The sequence below is a fragment of the Delphinapterus leucas genome, chromosome 6, assembly GCF_059928025.1.
Source record: "Delphinapterus leucas isolate spDelLeu-1000000601 "Yukka" chromosome 6, BTC_Dleu_Yukka2, whole genome shotgun sequence".
Classification (NCBI taxonomy): domain Eukaryota; kingdom Metazoa; phylum Chordata; class Mammalia; order Artiodactyla; family Monodontidae; genus Delphinapterus; species Delphinapterus leucas.
Genome location: NC_143134.1, coordinates 91,594,078 through 91,612,993, shown reverse-complemented (window position 1 = coordinate 91,612,993; position 18,916 = coordinate 91,594,078). Strand labels below are relative to the sequence as shown.

General features: G+C 48.0%; 1 protein-coding gene across 2 annotated transcripts in view; it reads left to right on the top strand.

The window, feature by feature from the left end:
* The window catches only part of TBC1D2 (TBC1 domain family member 2), a 42,744-nt gene that overhangs the window by 3,054 nt on the left and 20,774 nt on the right, over positions 1-18,916 (top strand). For both annotated transcript variants that reach the window (XR_002648320.3, XM_022600049.3), the window contains exons 2-5: positions 1,300-1,441; positions 3,810-3,957; positions 9,460-9,593; positions 13,691-13,887. Coding sequence is in view for 1 of the 2 variants with exons in the window: in XM_022600049.3 (XP_022455757.1) it covers positions 1,300-1,441; positions 3,810-3,957; positions 9,460-9,593; positions 13,691-13,887 (621 nt within the window). In the remaining variant the exon portion in view is untranslated. The remainder of the gene's footprint in view (positions 1-1,299; positions 1,442-3,809; positions 3,958-9,459; positions 9,594-13,690; positions 13,888-18,916) is intronic.

Below are 18,916 nucleotides of genomic sequence, written 5' to 3'. Positions count from 1 at the left end.
AACCGCAGGATATACAGTTATATGTCCCCCTCAGTAGACTCTTAAGTTCCAAGAGGATAGGGCTGTGTGTGTGGGCTCACCAGTGCCTTCCACAGTCCCTGACACGTATAGTAGATGCTCAACATACACCTGTCCAATGAATTAATAAAATGGGTTGTTCGGGTATGGGCTGGAGCTTGTCAGCACAAGGTCATGGTGAAGCCCTGAGAGGGGCTGAGGTCTCTCGGGGAAAGTATATAGAAAGAGAAGAATGGTGGGCATCATTTTATCTGATATGATATCTCCATGACAGGCCGAGGGCCTCTTTCAGGGAGTCCCCAGCCTTGTGCACACCTCACCGTGGTCCTCTTGAGAAGGGGGCTTGCCCTGGTTGCCTGCTGACGTTCTCGCATGGCCTTGATTGTGGGCAGCTCTGTGAGGCTCACCATCCACTCCCAGCACCTACCCAGCTTCTGCAGCCCAACCGATCCTAGGCTTTCTCTATGTAAGTCACAATCTCCCGGCCGTAAATTGCAACAAATCTCTGGTCTAGAAGTGGGAGACCCGGGTTCTGGGACCAGCTCTGCCACCACCTGCCTGGACGACCTCAAAGCCTTAGTTTCTCCATCTATGGAGGGGGCCGATCACTCCCGCCCTGCCTCCCCAGTGGAGGATCCGGCAACATCATGGATGTGGAGAGTAGGTATGTGGACCATCCAGTGCTGGGAGACTAACGACCAGCACCAACCATACCTCATGTGGGCTGCCTGGAGGGTGCCACAATGTTGTATGCTTTCCAGTCCCCAATCACATCATCCCCAAAACAGGAGAGATTCTCCCTATTCCACAAAGTCAGCTAGGACACTGAGATGTCACACAGGGAGGTAATGATGCTACTAGGGCCCCAGCCAGGTCAGAATTTCAAAGCTCTCTCCCTCTCTCTTAACACCTCCAAAATATTTTATCCAGTGAGCACATTTTGAGCACCTACTGCATGTCAGGAACTATGCTGGTTACTTTACTTTCCTTACTTCATTTCACCCTCATAACCACCCTATGAAATGAGTGTTATCATCACCATAGGACAGATGAGAAAACTGAGTCCCAGAAAGGTTAAGGAACCTCTGAGTGGGAGATCAGAGCCCAATTATCTTCTGTTGCCAAAAAGCATGTGGTGTTTCAGAGGTGTCACCTACAGTGACAATTTTTTTTTTTCTGGGAAGGAGAGAGTTGCCAAGCCTCCCATGACCTTCCTGCATCCCACACCCAGTGCCACCATGCGGGCACAGGGCCTTGCCAACTAACGCTTGTGCTTCTCAGGCCGCCACCAAGCAAGCGATGCTATACTGGCTTCAGCAGCTGCAGATGAAGCGCTGGGAGTTCCACAACAGCCCGCCTGCACCTCCCGCCGTCCCTGACGCTGCCCTGGCTGGGAATGGGCCCGCCCTGCGCCTCGAGCTAGGTACCCAATGGGCTTGCCTCCTGCCCACACACCCGGGGCTCTTGGTGACCAAGCCTTTACCCTCCTTTTGGGAGTGAGTGGGAGGACCCCTCTGCTAAAGAAGTGGAGAGCCAGGGATGTGACTCAGGATGAGCTAGGGCAACAGTATAGCATCAAGGGCAAGAATACGGGCTCTGAGGCCAGGCTGGCTGGGCTCAGATCCTAATCCTGTGCAGTCTTAGGCAAGTTGCTTAACCTTTCTGAGCTTCAGTTTCCTTCCCTGTAAAATGAGGTTAATAAAGAATACCTACTCCTTAGGGTTATTATGAGGATTAAATGAGTCCTTACACCTTAAAGGGTTGGAACAATGCCTGCACATTGTCAGAGCTCAGTAGATGTCAGTTACTATTATGATGATGACAATTATGGAAAGATCTCAAGAAATGAAACTTTCACAGAGTTGCTGTGAGGAAGGTTAATGAGAAAATGCAGTTGTTGTTGTTGCTTCTTACATAAATGCTTTTGTGCTGTGAGTTGAATAGATCCGTGATCTTATCCCCAGTGTTGCCGTGGGCAGAAGCTTCACCCCCGCCAGGTGGCCCACGTGATCCCAAATCCTAAAACATCCCAGCATGGAGGAGTCCGGGAGCTCATACCCCCCTACCCCCATGCTGCAGCCAGCACTGTGACCAGCAGGTTTCACAGTTGAGACAGACCACCCACCGAGCTGCAGTGTGTCTAACATGCCTCACCCTCAGTTGACAGGGAAGCCCAATGGGCGAGGGCAGGACCTGTGACCGGACACCTCCTAGACCCTGGTACCCGGATGCTTTACAGACTGAGCTCATCTGCCCTTACCCTTCTCCCCACTTTTCCTTCCCTGAGTAAATGGGCTTCATTTACCTAGTTGCCCCTTCCTGGATCTCAGATAGCCAGTCCAGCCACCTGGGCTGGCCATGTCTACCCTCTGGCCTACATGTCAGATCTAGGCCCTCGCTGCTATTGCCTTGGGTCAGGCCTCAACTCTTAGCTAGAAAACCACAGCAGTCTCCTCTCCAGTGTCCCCATGTCCCAGCCTGCCACCTCAGACCCAACCTCTTCACTGTAACCCGAGCCAGCTTTCTCAAATGAGCGCCTGAGCCCCACCCCGCTTCCGTGGCCACCCTCCATGTCCCAGGCCCAGTCCCAGCTTTTTAGCACCAGACTCAGGCCTCATCCTTCCTCATCTCACCTCTGCCTGCTCCCCCAGTGCCCGCCTCTTGCTGTGCACTTCAGCAGTACCAGAGGCATCCCTGCCCCCTCTTTGCCTGGTGAATTCCTGCTTACTCTCTATGGCCAAGCTCCACTGCCACCTCCTCCTTTTGCCAGTCTCCTCTTGGAAGCCTTCCGGGACTTTGCCTGCTGGACTCTGTGAGCCCTCAACACTTTTTGCAGATGGTTACATTGTGTTCTAGTCACAGCGTCCTTGTCAGCCTCTGCCCCCTAGCCCTCAAGGGTGGGGGCCATGCCTTTGTCACCTGTGTCCCAAGTATCTGGTACCCTGCCATGCACATTGGATATTTGTTGAGTGAATGTGTGAGCGAATACATTGAATTTTATCATTAATGAGGAAAGGAATGTAAAGCCCTGAGCAAAATGCCGGGTACATAGTGAGTGTTCAGTGTGTGAGAACTGTCCTAATAATGATTATTATATGTGTACCTGCACACTGTTACTGTCATAGTAAATGCTCCTTTTTATGGTTTATGATACTCATCTGTAATTTTCCCAGAGAACCTTCTGGGTGTTTTATGCTTGTAAGGACTTTCTTTGGGGAAGGGTTTGTTTGCTTTTGCTTCTGCACTTCTACTCACCCTCCCCTCCCATCTGCGGGAGAGCCAACAGCCCTGGCTGTGCGGGAAACTGCAGCCTGAGCTGACACGGTTGCCGGATCCGCCTCAGTCTAGAAGCAACAAGAAACGCCCCCAAAGACAGAATTCCTGAGTGTCCGGAAATCAGAAGAACCAGGTTATCAGAAGAATGGCTTTGGTTCAGCACACTCAGCGGGCCTCTTCTGGGCCAGCCCCTGCTGTGGGCATGGTTGCCCCACAATGACCAGGCGCCTGTCTCCTGAGGACGCTGCAGGGAGACACAGGAAGCTGTGGTGTAGGCTTCTCCTCTGAAGCCCTTCTCGTCCCGCAGCAAGCCTTCACCCTCCTGGACCCAGGGCCCCTGTGAAACCTTCCCCAGAAAGACATTCCTGGAGCCCTGAGCAAGCTGGCAGGCCCTGGATTAGCTGTCTGGAGACGGCTGCCCCACCTCTCCAGTCTCCACCCTGTCTAGTCTTTCTAAGTGCAGTGACCGGACCCCAGCCCCAGCGTGAATGATTTTCCTTTTCTTTGTTCCCCAGAGCAAGAGGAGGCGGAGCTAGAGGAGTTCCTGTGTCCCGTGAAAACGCCCACTGGCCTTGTGGGCATGGCAGCTGCCTTGCAGCCGGTCCCTGCTATGCCCTTGGCCCTTCAGAATATCTCCCTCAAGCACCTGGGAACTGAAATACAGTAAGTGCGGTGGAGCTGAGGGGCCTGCCAGGCTGCAGGCAGCACCTTCTTTGGAGCTTACAGTGATCTGGTGTGACTCCCCTGCAGGGAGGTGGACTTGGGTTGGGGGTTAGGGGCTTTATTTTCAATTCATTACATCATTACTTTAAAATACTACATTTGTTCTGATTTTTAAAGTAGTACACATTCTTTGTAGGAAGTTAGAAACATCTAGAAAGGTATAAATTTAAAATTACCCATAGTCCTTTCACCCAGACAAGCGTTCTTAGCATCACTTTCCTCATATTTTCTATATACATATATGCATAATTGAGATCATATTCAATGTAATGGAGTGGTGGCTTCACAAATGTCTACATATGTCAAATGCATCAAATTATTCACATTTCACATGTGTAATTTACTGTATGTCGATTACATCAGCTTCTTTTTCATCTAATAATGTGTGTTATATACAATTTATATTTCCCACCGGCAGGCTTTGTTTTAAATAGTTCATAAGAAGATAGCACTATGGCCTGAGCTTTGGGGCCAAACTGCTTGCATTTGTATCCTGGCTCCACCAGTCATGGGCTGTTCTGCCCTTGGCAAGTTGTTTGATTTCTCTGTGCTTCACTTAAATTATTCGTACATATAAATACAACAGTATTTGCCTTACAAGATTAGTGTGTGTGTGTTTGGGGTGGGGCAGGGGGGTTATAAATGGGTTAATACATGTAAACTGCTTTAGAACTGTGCTTGGGGATCAGTAAGCACTTAAATATTATTCTGCTGCTACTATTGTTGCTCTAATTGAAGGGATGGAAGCTTTTGGGAATTCAGACTGTACCTAACGCTGATCCTGTTTAGGTGGTTATTTTCTGTGTGGACTTCAGACAAACTGGGACCTCTTAGAAAGCAGAATAGATTGCTCCCTGAACTTAGATTAGAGCCCCCGCCTCGTGTGACTCAAGCGAAGCATTTCTCTCTGTCGGCCTCAGTGTTTGAATTTGCTTGGGTAACTAACAGGGGAGTGATGCCGTTCTCAGGAGAGAAGCAGGTTTTAGGGAAAATATGATGAGTGTCCTTTAGGGTCTGCTGGCTAGAGATGGAACTACCCCACAGACATTTGGATGGAAAGGCCTAGAACTCAGGAGAGAGATCTGAGCCAGAGAGAGAGACTTGGGGGGTATGGGACCTGGTTGAGCCCCCCAGGGTGAGAGGACAAGGACGGCGCCCTGCAGGGGATCTTCCCTTGGGAGGAGCTGGAGGGCACTGGGTACATGGGGAGCCTGCTGTGGGGACAGGGGACCTGAGAAGGCCAGCCACCCAGCCAGTGTGTGTCCAGGGCGGTCTCACCAAGATTAAGCCAGGTTCTTGCCTAATGATGGCCACCAAACAACAGAAGCAGAACCGAGAACCTGCAGAGACCAAGAAAGGAAGGAAGTTTCCGAGGATCAGTCAGTTATGTGTCATAAACCGCAGAAAATGTGAGACGGTTTTCCAAGTGCCCTGGCTGCTGACAGCCCCGGAAAGACCAGGGTTGCCCTTGTCTCCTGCACCCCCTTTCCCTGGTGGGTCTTGGTGCTTGCTCTTGGGTCTGCCATGAGCCCAGGTCATACTTGAGGAAGGACACTGTGCTAGGTGCTTTACACTCTCAACAAGATGTCTGGACAAGCCTGTGAAGTGGTATCTAATGGTTAAGTTCTCAGACCATGGATTAGACATCCAAGTCTATTGCTCAGCCCCACCATTTACTCGTTCTTTGGCTTTGGTTACCTATCCTTTCCAAATCAAAGTTCTCACTGTGCAGTGGAGGTTATAATAGTGCTTACTTCATTGGACTGTTGTGAGGAGTAAAAGAGTTAAATGCATGTGGGTGAAGATTAGATGAGTTGAATTCCTAGGGTTTATCTTAGACCTGGCCCATGCAAGGGCCCAGTCATTGTTTGTTGTGGATATGTTCCTCATCCCATTGCAGCTGGGAAAATCCAGGCTCAGAGAGGATAAATGTCCTGCCCAAGGTTATCTATCCTTCCAGAACAAGTCCTTGTGACCACTACTCCCACGCTGACCAGGCCTTTCAGACCTAGAGCTAAACCTACACAGAAGATGATCCATGAACTGCTCCAAGCAAAGTCAATACATTTATGAAACGGAGATGCCTCTTCCAAGCACAGTAGTTTGGCTGGGTAATGGCCACCTGGGCTGTGACGGTAGTTAGTGAGCTGCCCATCCTCAGAGGAGACGTGTGCTAGGGCTTAGAATGATCTTTGTTGCCCTGAAGTTGGGGTTTCTATGCCTTCCCACACCCCAGGGGTGACTGCTTGTGAGGCCCTAGACATATTGGGGAGGCTGCAGCCCCTGGACAAGGGGAAGTATGGGCAACAGTGATGGTCACCCCACCCAGCCAGTGCCCCTGGCCGTAGGGATGTGCCCCAGGGTCCTTGCCAAATCATGTGGCCTGTGGTGTGTGAGATCCATGTAATGGGGCTCAGAAAGACGCAGCACAGAGTGGTACTCAGTAAATAGTGCCTCTCATGGTCATCATTCATACTAATATGACCACCACCCTTTTATCTTTAGATGGGTAAAGTAAGAACTAAGAAGAGGAAATGACTAGCCCAAGGAGCCAGGGCTCCTTATTTAAGGTCAGGTGTCAGGAGTGCTGAGTTCTAATTTCTTCTCTGTTCTAAATTTAATTGATTAATTTTACCTTCCATCAGTCATCTGTACTCTCCATTGAAGTACAATCTCACTCTTTTCCTATTCGAGACCCAACTATACCAAAAAACTGCATTTTGTTTTAAAAACAAGCTTAAGATCAAATGATAGTTCTTTGAAAAGATTAACAAAGTTGACAAACATTTATCTAGAAAGACCAGGAAAAGAAAGCAGACTCAAGTGACTAAAATCAGGAACAAGAGAGGGGACGTTACTACCAACCTTACAGAAATAAAAAGGTTTATAAGGGAATACCATGAACAATTCTACGCTAATAAATTAGATAACTTAGATGAAATGGACAAATTCCTAGAAAGACAAATTACTGAAACTGACTCAAGAAGAAATAGAAAATCTAAATAGACCTGTAGCAAGTAAAGAGATTGAATTAGTTATCAAAAAATTACACCCCACCCCACCAACACACACACATGCACACACACAAAAACCTAGGACCAGATAACTTCACTGGTGAAGTCTACCAAACATTAAAGAATAAATACCAATTCTTCACAAACTGTACTACCACCCCCCACAAAAAAAGAGGAAAGAGCATTTCCCAATTCATTCTATAAGGCCAATATTATCCTGATAACCAAAACCACACAAAGGTAATGTTTTGAACACCCAGAGCCTTCACCTAGACTCTCCTTATATTAATTTTGCCAGCAGGCTTCTTTTTCTAACTTCACAGAGGGCATGGACCTTCATGAATCTCAGCTTTATGTAAGAATTTCAGTTTTAACTTCATACTTTGCATGGGTCCAAAACCTTGTTTTCTTTCCTCCTTTGCAACCAAGGTTCTAGGTTTCTGGTATCAACAGTTTATTTCTGATCACAAGAAAAAATAAATGTAACTATGGGTGGTGATAGGTGTTAGCTAGACTTACTGTGGTGATCCTTTTGCAATAAGTATATGTATTAAATCAATATGTTGTACACTTGAAACTAATATAATATTACATGTCAATTATATCTCAATTTAAAAAAAGCAGTTGATCCCTGGACAAACTCGTGTCCTCGCCAACTTTCACAATAATAATGCTGCAAACAAACACTTCAAAATTCAGTGTCATATAATAATAAACATTCATTTCCTGCACATCTGGGTTCACGTGATACAGGCTAGGTTCACCTGGTCTTGGCTCCAAGCCGTTGGGAAGATCTAGGTTTCCTCCACATATTTCTCACATTCCATGGACCAGCAGCTATGAGGCATGTTCCTCAAGAGGGCAAGCCCTACATGCAAGCACATTTTAAGCCTATATTTACATTATATCTGCCAACATCCCTTTGGCGAAAGCAAATCACATGGCTGTGCCCAAAATCAAAAGGAGGAGGGGGATGTACTCTGCTCCTGCGGAGGTGGAAGGGAAGGGGTAAGTATTTGTTGAAAAGTAATTTAATCTATATATGCATCTTCCTCTTTACTTCCCACTTGAGTTTCAACTCCTTTTTTGTGTTTAGTCCCTAGGGATTTTCCCTTCCTTTTCTGAGAATTCAGCTAAATACTTTTGAAATATGTTTTGCATTTATCTAACATCTAGGTAGATGTTTGTGGAACAAGGGTTTTTCAGATATTTTGTCCACCATATTGCTAGACGTATACATCGTATGGAGGGATGATAGCGCAAAGCCAGGACTCCATCACAAGTCTACAGACTTTTTCAGCCTTTTGTTTTCTGGCCACGCTATTGCTGCCCTTTAGATAATTGACCTCCTCCTGCAGTGTTTTTCAAACTGTTGACCAGTAAGAAATACATCTTATTATATGGCTCAATACACATATATGTAATTCACAAAATTTTAATCCTTTCTAAGTGGGGTGCATTCTGATATTTTCTATTCCATTTTTTTAAAATGCTGGTCGTGATACTAAACTGATTTTACAGTCTACCAATGGCTCACATCCTGCAGTTTGAAAAACACTGACCTAGTGAACTCTTTGGTCATTTTTTCTTCCTTGTTATTAGTTTTGGAATATGTCGACTTTTATACCTTTGCAAAGGGAAAACAAACTCAATTGAACTGCCTTTTCATCCAACTCATGAACTTCTCTGTGGCCTGTGGTGCCAGGCCAGCCTTTGGTGCTACCTAGTTCCTTCCTGCAAAACAAACATCTATTGAGTCTGTACGCTGGGCACATGTGACCCAGTGCCAGGTGCCAGTAGGCATGCAGGTAGGTTAGTGCCCAGTTCTTGAAGAAAAGACACCACTACTCAGTCTAGACAAGTACTTGGTCAAAGAGTGACCCATGCATGAAGTGCAATAAGCTCCTTGGAGGCTGTGAGGTGATCAGTGAAGGCTACAGAGAGAACAGGTCTGAGCAGGGTAAGAAAGCAAGGGGAGCAAGAGGCCAGGAGGTGTTTGGAACTTTTCTCAGCAGAAGTAGGGAACCACTGGTGATTTTTAAGCCAGGTGGTTATAAGACCAGGTGAAGGTTTCGGGAAAGTTAGTTTGGCAAATCCATTTCAGTGAATAAAGCAAGACAAATGCCCCTGCCCTCATGGAGCTTATATTCTAGCAGTGGGGTTGGAGGCAGAGGAGTCAAGCTTGTATTGTTTACAAGGAATACTGCATATCAAAGGTGATCCGCATGATGAAAAATGGAAAGGAGAAGGGTAAGGGTGATGGGAGAGGCTCAGATGGGTTGCTTCCTGCAGGGTGCCTGCAGTCAGGCAGACTGAGCAAGTCATGACTGGGGTGGAGATGCGGCCTGAGCGCCAGCAGTGGCAGCGGGAAGGGTAGTGGGCAAGATAGCAGGGCTGTCAGCCCCATGATCCTCTATTTTCCTTTCAGAAACACAATGTACAACATCCGGGGCAACAAGCAAACCCAAGGAACAGGCCACAGACCCTCAGGAGAAGATTCTTCACCGAGCGAGGAGCCTCAGAGGGAGGAGCAGCCCTCGCCTCCTGACCTCAGCGCCCCAGGTGAGCCTCTGCCTGGGTCTGGGCTGCCTTCAGAGACTAAGTGGGTGCCTTCTCTCCTCCCCGTAAACAAACATCCGTGCTTTTGTGTGTCAAAGATTCAACTCTCCAGGTCACTCCTCCTGGGCTTCCATGGGTCTGGTAGTAATGATTCATTCTTTCTTTCTTTCTCTCTTTCTCTCTTTTTTTCTTTCCTTCCTCCCTCCCTCCCTCCCTCCTTTCTTTCTTTCTTTCCTTTTTTTTTTTTAACTTGTGGTAAAAATACATAACAAAATTTACCACTTTAACCAATTTTAAGTATATAATTCAGTGACATTAGGTACATTCACGTTCTTGTGTAACCATCACTACCATCCATTTCCAGAACGCTTTTCATCTTCCCAAACTGAAACACCAAGCAATGATTCTTGAAGTAATAAGGGAAAATATCTGTTGCTTTTTCTTTCTTCCTTTTTTTAAAAAAATTTGTAAGGAAAGGATATAAAAATGCTTTTCTGGGATGATTAAAATCAGATCTACCTGAAGAAGCAGAACAAATGACCTCAAGGTATTCATCCCCTCTGTGACATGGCACTTTATTTCTTTTACAAAATATTAGGACCCATACCATCAGGGGTGTTTGACATCTTTGAAATTAGCATAAATGCCCTTAAAACATGTTTTAACTATGTAGAAACAGTTGGGAGAAAACTGGCTAAGGCAGCACTGAGGGGTCTTATGGTAGAGAGGACCCCTGGGCTGTGTAGAAATTACTCTAGAAAAAGCACCGCTTTGGAGCAGTGCCTGATGAGGCCCCACAGATCACGATGAATAGCCCAAGAGATCAGTACTGTATCTAATCAATAATAATAATAGAACTAGCACTTACATGTAGCAGGTACTTTGTGCCAGGGCTACTCTAAGCCTTTTTTTTTTTTTTTTTTTTTTGGTAACAGTTTCATTCTGATACAATTCACATAGCATACAGTTCACTCCTTTGAAACATATAATTCAGTGGCTTTCAGTATCTTCACAGAGTTGTGCAGCCATCACCATAATCAAATTTAAAACATTTGTATTACCCCCAGAAGAAACCCCATACCCCTCAGCCATCAGTCCCAGTCTCTACCTCTAGGCAACCACTAATCTACTTTCTGCCTCTTTAGATTTGCCTGTTCTGGACATTGCATATAAATGGAATCTACAATATGTAGTCTTCTGTGATTGGTGTCTTTTACTCAGCAGAATCTTTTCAAGTTTCATCCACATGCACGAAACGCTTTACGTGCATTAACCTGTTTAGTCTTTACAACAACCTGAGCGGTAAATACTGTTCTCATTTAATAACTGAGGGAACTGGGAACGGATGTGAGGAGTGACTCGCTCACAGCTGCACAGTGAGTAACAGAATAGGATTCAGATCAAACAGTCTGGCCCCATATTCCTGCCTGAAGCCTCTTTTCTGAGTCAGTGACTTTGCAAACAGCCTCTTTATTGCCATGAAACCTTGTCCCCATAAACAAAATCTGATACACAAAGCAAATAAAAGCAGAGTTGAGGCAGGGTTGGGAGTCCAGGCTCCCCCTCAGCCCCTCCCACCCCACCCTCTTCCCTTCCCAGCCAGCCCTTGAGGCGATCCCATGAAATCCTAGGGTGCTGATTGAAAACCACTGTCTTAGGCCTCCGTTTTTCCCAACTATAAGATGGGCACAGTGATCCTACCCTGCCTGCCCTCAGGGTTGGTGTACAGTAGCCTGCAGGGCTCCAGGGAGTCTCCCTGCTCTCTTAGATCCTGTGGCAGGGAAGAAAAAGAAGCATTGCATTCCTCTGAGCTCTGCAGGCTGCTTTGTACCTGGCTCGACCAGATTTCTTTTAAGCCTGGAACAAGACCGTTCTGTTCTTGTACTCAACAAGGCCAAGGAGTTTCTGGTTCCTGTCACCTACTAGAGTAGTTTTTTGTCTGCTCAATACTATTTGGTTGGCTCTTGGCCTGGTCCCCAGAAGAAAGTTGCTAAGTCATTCAGCTTGTCCTGGAAGCCTTGCCTGTCCCCTCCCCTGGGATCTCATACCACATCCTTATTTTTAATATCATAGTCCCAAAAGAACTGGGTATGACTTACTGCAATGTATATCAGGGGGAAGATAAATGAGTAATTTGAGTTAGGAAATTTAGATAGGCTCAAGAAAAAATCCTGCAGTGTACCAAAGGTGGGCAGCAAATGTGGCTCTGAGCTTCTCAGCAGCCAAGGCAAAGAGGGAAATGCAAGTGGTTAGGTTACTTCCGGTGTCCATAAGACTATAAACACATATTTTCTTGAAAGAAGCAAAGCTGGCCCTGAGAGCTGAGAAGAATTTATGTTGGGGCCTCATAACGGACATAATGTGTATGTGCCCTGTGATCAAAATTCTCAGAGTCTCTTGACCATATAATCAGGCCATTACATGTCCCTTGATGCAGGCTGATGGCAGAGCCCTAAAGCACAGGCTGAGGGTAGGGCAGGACAAGGCGGTCTGGGTGAGTGATTCTCTAACATTGGATTTAAGAATAAAATTTAGGGACTTCCCTGGTGGCGCAGTGGTTAAGAATCCACCTACCAATACAGGGGACACGGGTTCAGCTCTGGTCTGGGAAGATCCCACATGCCATGGAGCAACTAAGCCCATGCGCCACAACTACTGAGCCTGTGCTCTAGAGCCCGCGAGCCACAACTGCTGAGCCCGCATGCCACAACTACTGAAGCCTGCGCGCCTAGAGCCTGTGCTCCGCAACAAGAGAAGCCACCGCAATGAGAAGTCCGTGCACCACAACGAAGAGTAGCCACCGCTCGCCTCAACTAGAGGAAGCCCGTGCACAGCAACGAAGACCCAACGCAGCCAAAAATAAATAAATAAATAAATTTATTTTAAAAAAAAAAAAGAAAGAAAGAAAATTTAGCACCAGTCAACATTTTCTGTAAAGGGCCAGATAGTAAATATTTGAGGCATTGTGGGCCATACAGTCTCTGTTGCAAGTACTCAACTCTGCCTTTGTGGAGTGAAAGCAGTACAGACAATGCACAAATAAATGGGCATGGCTGTATTCCGATAAAACTTTATTTACAAAAGCAGGCCGCCCGATTTGGTCTGTGGGCCATTGGTTGCTGACCCAGGCTCTACTGGAAATAAAAGGATACAGCCTTGAGACATTGAGCTGTGGGAGATATGTCTCCTAATTTAGCTTGTAATTAGAATCAAATGAGAGTTTACATTACTCACTGGGGCAAGTATACAGAGTACAGATATTTTGTGCTCCTATCAATGGACAGATCTGTGTGCCTTGAAAATCGCCCAGAGCCTGGAGGTGAGATCCTGAAATAAGAAAAAATACATCCTGCCTGGGCCCGTGCCTGAGGAGATGGCCACCTGGCAAACACTAGTGGGGCAGTAGGAGGTAACCCATGCAGGTTGAGATTGGAAGGTAGGGAACAGAGAGAATAGGGAACAGAGGGTAGAGGATGGGCTGGATGACCCGGCACAGTGTAAACAGTGTTTATATAGTCCAGTGGTTCTCAGAGTATGATCCCTGCACAAGCTGTATCAGCACCACCTAGGAACATTTAAAAATACAAATTCTCAAGCTGTGCCCCAGGCCTATGGAATGGAAAGCTCTGGGAGTAGGATCCCCAAACTGCACTTTTTAAAAATATTTTTTAAAATAAATTTATATATTTATATATTTATTTTATTTTTGGCTGCATTGGGTCTTCATTGCTGCACGCGGGCTTTCTCTAATTGCGGCGAACAGGGGCTACTCTTCATTGCGGTGTGAGGGCTTCTCATTGCAGTGGCTTCTCTTGTTGCGGAGCATGGGCTCTAGGTGTGTGGGCTTTGGTGGTTGTGGCACGCAGGCTCAGTAGTTGTGGCGCATGGGCTTAGTTGCTCCGTGGCATGTGGGATCTTCCTGGACCAGGGCTCGAACCCGTGTCCCCTGCATTAGCAGGCAGATTCTTAACCACTGCGCCACCAGGGAAGTTCCCCCAATCTGCATTTTACCAAGCCTTCCAGGTGCTTCTGCAGCAAGCCCAAGTTTGAGAACTGCTGAAGCCACTGATCACAACCTCTGTGTTCCTCCTCTTGAGCAGGAAAAGATCCAGCGGATTCTCCAAAGCCTACACCCAAGTCCTCTCTGACCGCCAATCTCATTCAGAAAGCCAAGCGCCAGAGCAACACCTTCCCGCTCTTCACCGAAGGACTCACACGGAACCGAACCGCCCAGGAGAAAGTGCTGGCCTTGGAGCAGCAGGTTCTGATGCTCACCAAGGAGCTAAAGGCTCAGAAGGTGAGCTCTGGCCCCAGAGAGGCCCCAGGCTCCAGTGGACCCCCCTGGGCCTGGAGCCCCTGGACAAGCTAGATGTGATGCGTTAGCCAGCCTGTGGTCCTTAACTGCCAAACTGCAGGTGGCTGGAAATGCTGTGCTGTTGATCAGTCAGGGACATACTGTCACTTGAGCTAGGTGACAGAAGGCCACCAAGGGCAGGTCTCTCAGGTCTCTCCTGGGAGACTGTGCATGATCTGACCCCACACCCGAAGACACAGTGTTTGGAGGAGGGTAATCTGCATGCAGGGTCCTGGGAGGGGCCACCGAAGGAACTGGGGGATCTTTGACCTGGCAGCTGGTAACTGGGTACAGGACAGAGAAACCAGGCTGAGCCAGGCCCAACAGAGGACAGTGACAGGGAGGAAGATTTGGGCTTCATACAGAGAGAAGTTAATTATAGCAGTTAAGAAAGAAAGAGCTACAATGGTCATTGTAGGTAACAGATCACATATATACACAGACATTAAAATCACTCAAAAATCCCACAACTCAGAGAGTAAATCAAGTTCACATCCAGGGGTGACCTCATGAAGTAGTAAGGGTCACATGGCGGGGAGGTAATGGGGGATGCAGCATGGGCAGTAGGCTCTCTTTTTTTTGTTTGTTTGTTTTTTTGTTTGTTTTGCGGTACGCGGGCCTCTCACTGTTGTGGCCTCTCCCGTTGCGGAGCACAGGCTCTGGACGCTCAGGCTCAGCGGCCATGGCTCACGGGCCCAGCCACTCTGCAGCATGTGGGATCTTCCCGGACCGGGGCACGAACCCGTGTCCCCTGCATCGGCAGGCGGACTCTCAACCACTGCACCACCAGGGAAGCCCAGTAGGCTCTCTTTAGCACAATAAAAGTGACTAAGCCAGCACAGTTGCTACCAAAAATCCTGAGCGTGGTGCCTGTGGTACTCCAGTGATGGTACCCACTGAGGGCCCAGGCTCCTTTTCCTCTGAGAGGAAGGCCTCAGCTCTCTTGCTTGAGCTTTGGCTACTCTACATCTCTGTCTGCTTTATTTCTGGTCTTGCTCCTGGGGAGGTAAGGGGTATACTTCTAAATATTCTCACCTTTGTACATTTCTTTTCCTTTCTGCTCTGTTTTTAGAGGACACAGTCCAGAATAATGCTCTCTCTACCTAGTTTTGCCCCTTCTCTGCCTTTCTTGCCCCTAAACAGTTATTACAGGAACCAGCAGAGGCTTCATTCCTGGCAGCTCAGGGGTTACATTTAATGAAGCAGCTGGTGATGAGAGTCCTCAAAGGAGGAAGCTCAGTCATTCATGTGTTCTCAATTCATTTGTTTATTCACAAAGCTTTTATTGGGGGCCTGTTACAGGCATGCAGTGTTCTAGGTGCTGGGGAACAAACAGTGAGAAAAGACACAGCCCTGCCCTTGCAGGCTTATAGCACCGAAATGTATCCTTACAGCATGTGATGTCTCCTCTGATGCCACTTAGCAGCCCAGCCATCACTCTTTTCCTCTGTCACCTTTGCGTTCCTGTCATGAGGCTGCTGGCCGCTCCTGAGAGCTGAGGGCATTAAGCTGAGCTGTAGCAGCTTCCTGATCCCTGTATCAGTACAGCTTCAGTCCCAAACCCAACCTGGAAAGGAAGAGCGATGTAGAATGTAAACACCACTTGTCGTTTCCGTGCTTCTTCCCCTACTTTCTAGGAAATGTGGGCAGCCTCCCGTGACTCGGCCTTTCCTTCTAAGGCATTAGGAATTGTCAAATGAAGTGGAGAGGCCCCGGGAGACCTAGATTTCATTCCGCTCTTGGAGATTAGTACGGGCTGCTCAGCATGTTGACAACTCCCCTACAGTCAGAGTGAAAACGTCGGGAGGAAGTTGTTCCAACATTAAAGAATCTGGACTTCTTTACTAACTCACTTTCCAGCAGACCTCAACCCTGTCCTGGGGCAGATAGTGGGGAGGAGATCAAGTCTTGGGGTTTAGCTTTTGACTCACGAAATGAGTGGGTAGTGTGCGCTCGGACCCATCTCCCAGATGGCCGCACCGCCCCGGCACACAGGATCTTAGTTCCCTGACCAGGGATCCAACCCACGTCCCCTGCAGTAGAAGCGCAACGTTCTAACCACTGGACCTCCAGGGAATTCCCTCCTCTTCTTTATATGGACTTATAATCATGTTTTCTGAAGAGGCCTGTGTCCAGATTCATAAAGCTGAGTGCCTGGCACCCAGCAGCTGCCCCAAACATGCAGGCTTTGATTATTTTGGCTGTGACTGTGGCATTCCCAGCTCTCCTTGTTGATTCCTTCCCGCCTTACGAGGAGTAAAAGCACCCCCCTCCCTCCCCGAGGGCCTCTGGGAGATGTGCTTGTGGGGTATAGCAGTGATGGGAGGAGGCCATCTTTCCTTTATTCCACATTTAGAAGGGGGACCCCAGCCAGACCAACTGTGGGGTTTCATGTTCAACCCAAATACCAAAACCAGTGAGTAGGACAGAAAGAGACTGACTCTTGACCTAGAGGTAACACAGAGGAGTCTGGCCCAATCTTGGGGTGCCCATTGGTACCCCAGGCACTCAAAAATGCTGGTCAGAGAGCAGCTCTCCATCTGAGACCTTTTAAGTGTAATACCTCAGCTGGGGAAACAGTCCCCTGGAATTCCTGGGCCCATGTCTACAAGACATGTCCCTTCAGTGGGAGGGTGCCACCTTTTTGCCTCAGGCTGCAAGAGGACATGGGAACTGGGGGTCTCATCCTGGCTCAGCCAGCCAGGCAGACACTGCCAATAGCTTTAGTGATTTTTAAGAATTTGTATCTCAAATTCTGTTGGATGCTATGGAGGGCACTGAGGTACACTGGGCCAAATCCCTGCCCTTGGGGACCTCACCATCCAGTGGGTGAGGAGAAGATGTGAGCACAAGTAACTGCTGGTATGAAGTGTGGCCCCAGTACTGTGCTGGCTGGTGCCTTCCACACACTGTCTCTCCTCTTGACATCAGTTATCCTCTCCTTTTCCTGACAGACTGGAGTTCTGAGAGGTTCTGCGTGCCCATGACCTCCTGGGCGCTGAGTCAGGGTTCAGACTCTGGTCTGCCTGCCTCCAGAGCTTCTGCCCTCTTCACTGCACCACGTTCAAGGGGCTCAGAGAAGGTGGCTGACTAGTCCAAGGTCACGCAGCTGGAAGAGCCAGGACGTAGGCAATGGTCTCCTTCCCCAGGTCCAGGACCCCTCACAGCCCAGCCGTCTCCTCCATGCTCTCGCAGTGTAGCCCAGTATCAGACACAAGCACCGTGACTCTCCTCAGAAAAAATGAATGCACTCCCTGTGATTCCAATACCCATTAAGCCATTATCCATCCCAGTCCCCTGCAGCGCTGGGCCCCCAAGAGCTTTGGACTCTGGGAGACGGCACCAGATGGCAGCTTGGCCTGGTGACTCAGGCTTTCAGAGTCGGCAGCGTTGCACCCAACCTGAAGGCTGTCTGCTCCGACAGATGGAGGGCTGTTGTTTGTGGGGATGTTGGCTGCCAGGAATGGTGAACCCCTCCCCCGGGCCCTGCCAGGGGCCAGCTTAGCTCACTCAGGATTACTTGGTGAAGGTATATAATTCGCTGAGGAAACTTGATCAGAGCAAGGTGCCGCCTCTCCCTTCCCTAGAACCCCAGCCGGACACTTCAGGGTACAGGCCCTGGGGAGGGGTACGGGCCTTAGAGGGAGAGGGGGTGAGAGGGCCCCTGTGCTTGGGGAGGCACACTTGTCACAATTTCTCTCTCACCCTTTCAGTGACTCTTGGTGGAGTAGGACCATCATCTCCATTTTACATACGAGAAAGCTGAGGTTCAGTTTTCTGAAACATCCGCATTAGTGGATCTGGAATGGGAACCGAGGCCTCTGTAACTCCCAAGCCAGTGCTCTTTCACCTGTTCCCAGCTGGCACCGAGGCCCTTAGGGGTCAGAGGCCGTCATGTCCAGGGCACTCCCAGTCCAGTGCTCTTTCCACAAGCACTGTTGGACTCACCCACCTTGATTCTAGTGAGCAATGAAGGTATCCACACTTTAATAAGATAAATGATTTATTGGCTTTTAAAATGTTTACTAAAATGACAACTTATTAACAGTTGTCAAAATCTAAGATCGACCAAACAATGATTCAATTAAGAAGTATTAAAAGTATCACTTGATCAGCTCTTCTACTTCAAGACTTGGTCCTAAGGCATTGCTTATGACTGGGAATTGGAAACAACCCAGATGTCCATCCTAGGAGGTGGGATGAAGGGAACTGTGTGCTCCATACAAGGAATACTCTTGAACTGTTGCAAATGGTAGTGTTGCTTGATAATGACTGACGTGGAGAGGCGTCATCACATTGTAAGGATGAAAGCAGCTTCAAGATGGGATATTCAAGTTTTCCTTTTTGTTTTCATTATTTCTATTTGATGTATATGTGCATTTTTGTGACTGGCTTAATTCACCTAGCATAAGGTCCTCAATGTTCATCCATGTTTTAACGTGTGATGGGATTTCCTTCCTTTTTAAGACTGAGTAATATTCCATTGTATGCCACATTTTGTTTATCCATTCACCATCGACAGACACTTGGGTTGTTTCCACCTCTTGGGTCTTGTGAATAATGCTGCTATGAACATGGGTTATTCCCATTTTTAAAGAAATTGAAAGAAGCATTTCGATGCAGAATCCGTTAACTACACATCATGAAGAAGTGAAGGGTCTTAGGGTTGGAGTTGGGAGCCTTCTGTTCTAGCTGCAGTTTTCCCACTCATGGGGATCCACCAGGTCCCTTTAGTCCTCTCTTCTCCCTTCTTGAGCTTCAGTCTCCCTGCGTGCGAGCGGGGTGACTGAACCAGGTGGTCTCCCAGGGCCATCCAGCCTCCAGGTTTTCCGAATCCATGATCCATTCCCACTCCTCACTTTACACTTCCTGCTCTGGCTCCATCCCTCTCCCGGGTTCCTTTCTTCCTGTCTTATTCTGGTGCAGGGGTCCTGGGGTGGGAGGACAGCCTCCCAGGCTGGTCTTGGATTTG